Raw genomic sequence first — 10,000 nt, forward strand, 5'->3', positions numbered from 1 at the left:
CGCTCTGCTTTAGATGGCTAGCCCTGTTTAATGAACAGCACTCCTAACTATGGAGCTAGAAATTAGACTGATTGCACTTTGGTTTCTCTCGTTGTCATCAACCATTTGTGTAGCTGAATTGTTATGGAACTACCTAGGCTACTGTCCTAAAATGTGTGTGTGTGTGTGTGTGTGTGTGTGTGTGTGTGTTGTGCTATCTGTGGAGATCTATCAGTTAATTTGTGTTTTACGTTACCTTCCGTATGTCAAAGTTGTGCCTTGGTTTTCTGTTTTCATATAGCCTTGATTTTGTCTTTGTCTCAGGTTTGAAATCATTGTTCAAACAATACATTGTTTACTAATAAATCATACCTACACACCTTACTTAATATTGCAGTGTACTCAACGCACATTAATAGGATTATTGAGTGTTTGTGGCGTTCCAATTAGCATAATCTCATCTAGTTGCTCGCAGTTGGTGTAGCCAGGTGTAGCTGAGTTGCCATTGATGAAACGCTGCTACGTCCGACTACAAAATGTGCATGTGTTGTGTTAAAGGTGTTGTAGTCACGATGTCCTATTTCACTGTGGTTGTGTTGTGTTAAAGATGGTATAGTCACGATGTTTTATTTCACTGTGGTTGCAAATTGGTACATTTCCCAGATGGCCCGCAAATATTGCGGGATCATTTTGAGGGGGCCCTTGGATTAGGTGTTAGGTGATTAGGATCCTTTGTGTTCTTAATCTGGCCGTGTGTGTGTGTGTCTGTGTGTGTGTGTGCAAAATAGAATAGAGCCACGTTGAGGCAGGTGATGGTGAATAAACTATATGGGTAAGATAGAGTAATGAAAGCTTTAGATGTGCACACACACACACACACACACACACACACGCACGCACGCACACGCACACGCACACGCACACGCACACGCACACGCACACGCACACACACACAGACACAGACTCACCCGTATAGGTATGTGCTCAGTCTCCCTATCCTTCTGCGGGTTCCGGTACTTCTCGTAGAAGTCTCTCTTCTTGCGGCCCCCCTCGCGCTCCTCCTTGCGCTCCCGCTTCTCGGCCGGCTCCTCGGGCCCCTCGGGGGGGGAGGGCTCCTGCTGGGACACGGGCACCGCCGCCGCTGGCTTCTCCACCTCCAGGAAGTTCTCATTGGGGTTCAGCACCATCACTGCATAGCCCTCCTGAGAGAGAGAGAGACACAGGGAGAGAGAGAGAGAGAGAGAGAGAGAGAGAGAGAGAGAGAGAATTAACATTTTGAACAGAAACACTTAACTGCCCAGGTTTAACATTTTGGCCCAAAAACACCAGAGCATACTATCAACAATCAAAAGAAACACACACACACAACTAAAGAGAGAAATCAGTGTGTGTGTGTGTGTGTGTGTGTGAGCATTCAAGTCCAAAAGCAGACACATGTGGTAGTCAGATACTGCCAAAAACAAATGGCCGCTATGGCACAGTGGGTCTAGGGTGTGGACAAGGGGGGAGAGCGTGGGCCACATACTGATGAGAGAGAGAGAGAGAGAGAGAGAGAGACAGAGAGAGAGAGAGAGAGAGAGAGGGAGAGACAGAGAGAGAGAGAGAGAGGGAGAGAGAGGGAGAGAGGGAGAGACAGAGAGAGAGAGCCAGAGAGAGAGAGAGAGACAGAGAGAGAGAGAGAGAGAGAGAGAGACAGAGAGAGATAGAGAGAGAGAGGGAGAGAGAGAGGGAGAGACAGAGAGAGAGAGCCAGAGAGAGAGAGAGAGACAGAGAGAGAGAGAGACTGAGAGAGGGAGAGAGAGAGAAAGAGAGAGAGAGAGAGACAGAGAGGGAGAGAGAGAGACTGAGAGAGAGAGACAGAGAGAGAGAGGGAGAGAGAGAGAAAGAGAGAGAGACAGAGAGAGAGAGAGAGAGAGAGAGAGAGAGGGAGAGAGAAAAAAGACAGAGATTAGACTCAGAGTTAGGTTGTTGACAAAGACATTAGGGTATTAGCGCCATGAAGCACATACAAGCCAGCTGTAGCTGATGTTTCCCAAAGGCCATCAATCAGACCCGATCGCACACAATCAATGACCACTTCACTCTGTGTGCCTGGATACAGGCATACTGTACACACCTGATCAATGCACGTGTGTGTGAGTTTTTCAGTCTTGATTTCCATGATGAAAGGTTTGAGGAATGTTCCAAAACAGCTTAATTAATGTCTAATTTAGGTCAAACAAGTCCTTTTGATACTGTTAACTAACAAGACAACGCAAAACGTGTACCAGGGCTAAACTGCAACACGCTGAAAATATCTAATCAAAACACTTTCAAAACATTCAAAGAGTCCATGTAGTATTAACCTCCATTGAGATCCTTCTACTCGTAACAACACCTCACCTTTGATCCTTTTCACACTTAACAGGCACTGAAGCTATAGGCCCATCAGCATGGGCGAGTGTAAATGTGTGTGTGTGTGTGTGTGTGTGTGTGTGTGTGTATGTGTGACATGGTGCCTTTAAAAATTCCTCCCAAACTGTGGCGGGGAGCGACATCCTGTCTTGTGTGGCCGGCGGCCGCTCTGCTGATTTTAATAAGTGCCAAAGCCGTCAGTCCCTCCTCCACCAGCCCTGCACCATCACATCTCTCTCCCCCTCCCTCTCCCTCTCCCTCTCCCTCTCCCTCTCCCTCTCCCTCTCCCTCTCCCTCTCCCTCTCCCTCTCCCTCTCTCTCTCTCTCTCTCTCTCTCTCTCTCTCTCTCTCTCTCTCTCTCTCTCTCTCTCTCTCTCTCTCTCTCTCTCTCTCTCTCTCTCTCTCTCCTCCCTCCCTCTCTCTCTCCCCTCCCTCCCTCTCTCTCTCTCTCTCTCTCTCCTCTCTCTCTCTCTCTTTTAACGGCGAGCTGGCTGGCTGGCTGGTGGCAGAGCGGGTGTGTTGACAACAGCAAAATGCTACTTTCACACGTCCTGCGATTAGAAAATGATTCCTTTTTTTCTCACTCTCTCCCTTCCTGCTTGCACCTTCTCCCAGCCTGGCCAGCCCAGTCATCAGAGCTGCCTGTCCTCTCTGGAGTTTTCTTTCTCTCTTACTTCTTGTGTTTTTTCTCCTTTTCCTTTTTGAAATGAAAGTCAAATATCCAGAAGCTTCCGCACGTTTAATGCCATCACAGAGGCGGCCTAGGCGGAGGAGAAACAAATCCGTATGTAAATACGACTTTTTCACCGCTCAATGTTTTTTCTTCTTTTCTTATCCTCCTACATGTCAGGTGACAACTTAGTGATGAAATGAGGAAAAGATGTTGACAGTTGACATATGAATTCATTTGTGGTGGAAAGTCATGAAAAATAAAGAGTATTTAATTTGTCTTATTTGTAATGAGAAAAAAAAAACAATCAATTAAATCTAGATTGCTGTCATTTTAAAGTACACAGCCTCATATATGATTGAAAATTGTATTGAAATAAAAAATCATAATAAAATGTTTGACTTAATATAGATTCATAATTAACTCAACAATAACTGTGACAACAGCATACTTAACTTCTAGAACTTCAATTATCATACTTAAAAAATAACAATGTGTTAAGAAACAAAACATGGATTAATGGATTGAATTCTTTTTTTTCGATATGGTTAAAAAAATATCTATTTGAAACACAATAAACATCTTTTCATTGATCTGGTTTCAAGTGTAGATGTAATGAACTGATTTGATCCGGCCCAGGAAGACAAGCATGTCTGATCTTCGTGTGGCGCTCCACCCTCATGGAGGCCAACTTCTGCTTGTGGATGTGCTGCACTCCTGGTCTGTCTGGGCGGGTGGGGGTGTGTCAGTGTGGGTGTTTGGGGCATGGCAGTGGGCAGTGGTGAGGTGGTGGTTGGCAGCTTGGCGCGGCATTGGCACAGGCTGGTGAGAGGAGGCGAGTGGAAACATCCTGCCACTGCCCACTGGTGGCAGCACAGAAAACTGACAGCAGGAGGAAGGAAGAGGGGGAACGGCAGATGGAGAGAAAAAGAGAGAGAAACAGAGGGGACAAAAAGGAAGACAAGAACAGAAAGAAGGAAGAGAGGAGGGGCAGGCTCCTCTTCTCTCTCTCTCTCTCTCTCTCTCTCTCTCTCTCTCTCTCTCCCTGTCTTTCTCTCTCTCTCTCTCTCTCTCTCTCTCTCTCTCTCTCTCTCGTTCCTTCTGGTCAAGTTCAGGACGGTGTGTGTGAGTCAGGGACACCACTTCACCACTCTGGGCATGTATTCCTCTCCTCCCTCTCTCTCTCCCTCGCTTCCACTCCTCCGTCCACAAAATGATGATGGTTAACCACTGAGTCCAGGTTAAACAGTGCCTCTCTCCGAGGCATGGCCATGAAATGGGAATAAACACAACCTGCCAGCCGAGGTGATGCAACTGTCGTACAACAGCGCCCAGCTAGGGACACCTCCGCATTGTGATTACACTATATTGCACACATGGTAAACACAAACACAAACACAAACACTCTATATGTACACAGACGCACAAGCGTAGGTTTTGTACGCAGACAGGCATGTCATTTGAGTGGGTGTTTATATAGGTTTAACTTTAACAAAATAAAATCAACAGAAAAAGAGAATGTTATATGTTATTATATCATTTGTAATATTTATACTTTATCTTGTTTTGTTTCGTTTAGAGAGCAGCATTGCGCTGAAACGCAGCTGCCGACGATGCTGGCTGTGTGTGTGTGTATGTGGTGTTGGTAAGTGTGTGTGTGTGTGTGTGTGTGTGTGTGTGTGTGTACGTGTGTGTGTGTGTGTGTGTGTACGTGTGGTGTTGGTGTGTAGGTGGTGTGAGTGTGTGTGTGTGTGTGTGTGTGTGTGTGTGTGTATGTGGTGTTGGTGTGTGTGTGTGTGTGTGTGTGTGTGGTGTTGGTGTGTAGGTGGTGTGAGTGTGTGTGTGTGTGTGTGTTGGTGTGTGTGTGTATGTGTGTGTGTGTGTGTGTGTGTGGTGTGTTGTGTGTGTGTGTATGTGGTGTTGGTGTGTGTGTGTGTGTGTGTGTGTGTGTGTGTGTGTGTGTGTGTGTGTGTGTGTGTGGTGTGTGTGGTGTGTGTGTGTGTGTGTGTGTGAAGCTCTGTCTGAGGTGCGCTCTCCCTCTGGATGGCCCTTCCCATGCCCTCAGAGCCACAGCCTCTCGGGGGCCGTGCCGACAGGGCCTGGCCCCGGGGCCATCGGTCAGCGGGGTCAGGCTGGCCCCTCTGTGGGGGCCCAGACCCCCGTCACCGGGCCCCGGCGGCCCGGCTCTTAAGCGCTCCTTTGTCAGCGCGGCTGACGCCAGGGCAACCAGTCCAACAATGGCAGACCGCTGCGACCGGCCTGCCCTGTCATCCTCACCTTCTCCCTCATTCACTCCTCATCCGTCTTTCAATCTCTCTCTCTCCCTCTCTCTCTCTCTCTCTCTCAAGCCTCTTTCTCTTTTTCTCTCGCAGTCTCTCACGCCCTTATTATCCTTCTCTGTTGTTTGCCGATTACACACAGCCCCCCCCCCCCACCCCACACACACACACACACACACACATATTCGCCTGGAAACCACTGCATCTTACCTATGGAAATAAACGCTAAAAGAGCTAAGCGCTAAGGGGCTAGGTTTGCACGCAGTGTGTTGGAAGTGCCCAGTGCAGCAGACACGTCCTGACGGGTAAGTAAAGATAGAGGGAGGGAGAGAGAGATAGAGAGAGAGAGAGAGAGAGAGAGGAGATTGGAGGAAGGTGATCATAATGAGCTGGTGTCCTCCCCATCACCCCCAGTCTGAGTGGCTCAATAAGAAATCCCTTCACTCGTTTTTTTTTTTTCTTCTTTCCCTTCTTCTTCTGAAAACGGAGGACAGGATGGAGTGCTGAATGGGTAGAATGAAACAAGATGAGTTTATTAGCGGCGGGGGGTAGGGTGTGTGTGTGTGTGGGGGGGGGGTGTGTGTGGCAGGTGCTGATGGACTGTTTTATCTGTTTGTGGAGCTTTGTGTCAGGCTTTGATGTGAGAGCTCCCTCTCACTCCCTCTCACTCTCTCTCTTTCTCTCACACACACACACACACACAAGCGCCCACTCTTGACAGGTACAAAAGCATGGCTGCTAGCGGTCAGGAGTGCGTTAGCGTCGTAGAGGAGGGGGTGTGAGTGACAGACACAGAGACAGAGACGGAAAGAAAGAAAAACTGGCAAGACTTGAACATGCAGAAAGGGGGAGACAGAGAAAGAGTGAGAGTGCGAACGAGGGGGGACAAAGGAAGACTGACAGACGAGTATGTCCTCCAGTATCTTCCTCCTGTTTACCCAAAAGGGTGTTTTTACGGCGTGTAGACGCGCCATGATTTGACAGAGTTTGTGTGTGAATGGTCATGGCGAGCGCGTTCGTTCTCTTTTCTTTTGTTTGAGAGCGCTATCGTGGGCTGATGCGTGATGAGAACTACGGCGAGAGACAGAGGGACACACTGGGCTCTCTCACGCAGCCCTGGTCTGACTTCCTGCTTCTGCGTCTCCTCGATTCTGATTGGCCGTCGTCTATTAGTGAGCCGCGACATCGCCTGAAAAACACCCTTTCCAAGCCAATCAAAAGACAGAGTAGAGGAGAAACACGATGGGAGGATGAAGATGGGGAGGGGATGTCAGGACCGCCATAGTCCTATTCAACGGGCAGTTAGCGCCGTTTGCACTGAAATCATCCGAATCACGGAGCAGGGAACAGGATTCTGTCCTTGTTGCACAACTGCCAAGGATTACATCCTGAAAGTGTTGACACATTTCATTTAGGACACGCAGCGCACCACAGTGTAAACACAAACATGGACATAGCTGGGTCTAGGGTTAGCGGCAGGGGTGTGTGTGTGTGTGTGTGTGTGTGTGTGTGTGTGTGTGTGTGTGTGTGTGTGTGTGTGTACTATGGGTCACTGTCTGTCAGTGAAATAGAAAAAAAAAGAGAGAGTGAGAGAGAGAGAGAGGAATTAATAGGTAAACGAATAGAGAGATGAGGGTGAGGGAGAGAGAGAGAGAGAGAGAGAGAGAGAGAGAGAGAGAGAGAGAGAGAGAGAGAGGGAGAGAGAGAGAGAGACAGAGAGAGAGAGAGAGAGAGAGAGAGGGAGAGAGAGAGAGGGTTGTCCATGCTGTGATTGTAAGTAGAGTACCACTGAACTGGAGCGGGCCCCTCCTTTAGAGGGGGTTGATCTGAGGGGCCCTCGCTCTCGCTCTCTCTATCTCTCTCTCTCTCTCTCTCTCTCTCTCTGTCTCTCTGTCTCTCTGTCTCTCTGTCTCTCTGTCTCTCTGTCTCTCTGTCTCTCTCTCTCTGTCTCTCTTCTGCTCTGTCCCTCTGAGGCAGTCAGACACTGGGGACTCTCCCTCTCCTCTCTCTCTCCTTCCTTCTCTCTCCCTCTCCCCCCTCTCTCTCTCCCTTTCTTTCTTTCTTTCTTTCTTTCTCTCTCTCTCTCTCTCTCTCCCTCTCCCCCCTCTCTCTCTCCCTTTCTTTCTTTCTCTCTCTCCTTCCCTCTCTCTCTCTCCCTCTCGCTCTCTTTCTCCTGCTCTGTCCCTCTGAGGCAGTCAGACACGGGGACTCTCCCTTTCTCTCTCTCTCTCTCTCTCCTTCCCTCTCTCTCCTTCCATCTCTCTCTCTCCTTCTCTCTCCCTCTCTCGCTCTCTTTCTCCTGCTCTGTCCCTCTGAGGCAGTCAGACACGGGGACTCTCCCTTTCTCTCTCTCTCTCTCTCTCCTTCCCTCTCTCTCCTTCCATCTCTCTCTCTCTCCTTCTCTCTCTCTCTCTCTCTCTCTCTCTCTCTCCTTCCATCTCTCTCTCTCTCCCTCTCTCTCAGGCCCGGGTCCAGTGCTGCTCTGGGTGACCTTGTCTGTCAGTGTCTCCACGTGGGCTTTTTTCTCTCCGCTGTGCAAGAATCTATTATCCCTCCTGCAAGATCCCACACAGCTCGCTCGCTCGCACTGTCAGATTAAGACACGGCTCTCTCTCCATCCCTTCCTCCCTTTCTTTCTATCCCTCTCTCTCAATCAAAACACACACATATACAAACACATACACACTCGCATATACAAACACATACACACTCACACACACACACACATACACACTCATACACACATACACACATACAAACACATACACACATATACACACATACACACATATACAAACACATACACACTCACTCACTCACTCACACACACACACACACACACACACACACACACACACACACACACACACACACACACACATATACAAACACATACACACTCACTCACACACACACACACATACCCCCCCCCCCATGCTCCTCAACACAAATATGTCTAGCTACACAGAGGGCTACAGGAGGCTTTAACTAATGATGTGAAGAGAAGAGTTGCACAGCCTCAATGCAATAGCCACACTTTAAGGGCAACCCCAGAGTACTGTGTCGATACCCCAGCCTGTTCGGCTCCAGTGACCAACACCAACACCAGCACCAGCATAGCCTAGCCTATTGGCTCAGTCTTCAGGGTACTGCTTCTGAGGTGAGGCGGAAGCAAACAAACAAACAAACAAACAACTGGCCAAAGATAAATAAACGACTTCAACAGCCAATAACCGCTTCTGCTCCACCGTGTTTTCCAGCCTGAACTTTACTTCCAGATGGTTTTTGGAGGAGAAAAAAAAAGAAAAGAAAGAAAAAAAAAAAAAAAAAAAAAAAGAGCCTAACCTTGACAAACTCATCTCGGCGCTGTTTGAGCAGCCGAACGGTGAATATTTATACGGGAGTTCAAAGAGCTGCAGCCGGAAGAGCAGAGAGGCAGGCTGGGAGCTGATGCTCTTCCTCCCCTGTGCCTGCGCACTCGCACTCGCACCCGCTCCCTCCCTCCCTCCCTCGGTCGCTCGCTCTCTCGCCCGTTTCATGTCTCTCCTGCTCTAATGTCTCCTTCACTCCTCTGCTCCCCCCTCGTCACTCACTCGGGTTCTCTCTCGCGCACGCACGCACACACACACACACACACACACACACACACACACACACACACACACGCGCGCACACACACACACACACACACGCACACACACACACACACACGCACACTCACACACACACACACACAAAGATACACACACACACACACACACACACACACACACACACACACACACACACACACACACACACACACACACACACACACACACACACACACACACACACACACACACACACACACACACACACACACACTCACGCACACACACACACACACACACACACACACACACACACACACACACACACACACACACTCACACAAAGATACATACATACATACATACATACATACATACATACATACATACATACACACCCACCCACAGACATACACACACCAAACACACAGCACCATATGTGAGCTCTCCACCACGCTAGTGAAAAAGAAGCCTGGTCTGTCCCCCCCACTTTCTCCCTCGAGGAAGTTGCTGCTGGGGTCTGTAGTCCTGTGGTGTCGTTAACCGCTCTTCAGAATCACTTAGCAAGCAAGCACTCCCCATCAAGTCGCTAAGAAAGGGACGCAATACAACCAGCTGGCAGCGCGGGGACCGGAGAGCACAAATAGGCTGCTGGACGGTGAAAACTCCTTGAGATCTCACCCATGTTCACACACACACACACACACACACACACAGCTAAGGGCAGCGGGAGTATGTCCATTGAATGGAGGTTTAGGCGAGTTAGTTAGCACCGCCACAAAGGAGCCCAATGCTCTCAACAGTCAGGGCCATTTTAGCCCACCATCAAGCAGCCTGGCCAGGGGAAACAAATGGCCTGAAGAATCAGCACTGACCATTAAGAGTGGTCTGGAAATAGAGTGTGATGATCACACACACACACACACATGCCATAGTACACACACACACACACACACACACACACACACATGCCATAGTACACACACACACACACACACACACACACACACACACACACACTCACAGACACACACACACACATGCCATAGTACACACACACACACACACACACACACACACACGCC

The 10,000-nt window shown here is 49.0% G+C and overlaps 1 protein-coding gene across 1 annotated transcript in view; it reads right to left on the reverse strand.

Moving 5' to 3' along the window:
• fam172a (family with sequence similarity 172 member A) overlaps nucleotides 1-10,000 on the reverse strand; it is a gene marked incomplete at its 3' end in the record, with an annotated part of 102,808 nt that overhangs the window by 50,218 nt on the left and 42,590 nt on the right. The window contains exon 7 of the mRNA XM_031585464.2: nucleotides 948-1,181. Coding sequence (XP_031441324.2) covers nucleotides 948-1,181 — 234 coding nt within the window. The remainder of the gene's footprint in view (nucleotides 1-947; nucleotides 1,182-10,000) is intronic.

The sequence above is a fragment of the Clupea harengus genome, chromosome 18 (assembly GCF_900700415.2).
Source record: "Clupea harengus chromosome 18, Ch_v2.0.2, whole genome shotgun sequence".
NCBI lineage: Eukaryota > Metazoa > Chordata > Actinopteri > Clupeiformes > Clupeidae > Clupea > Clupea harengus.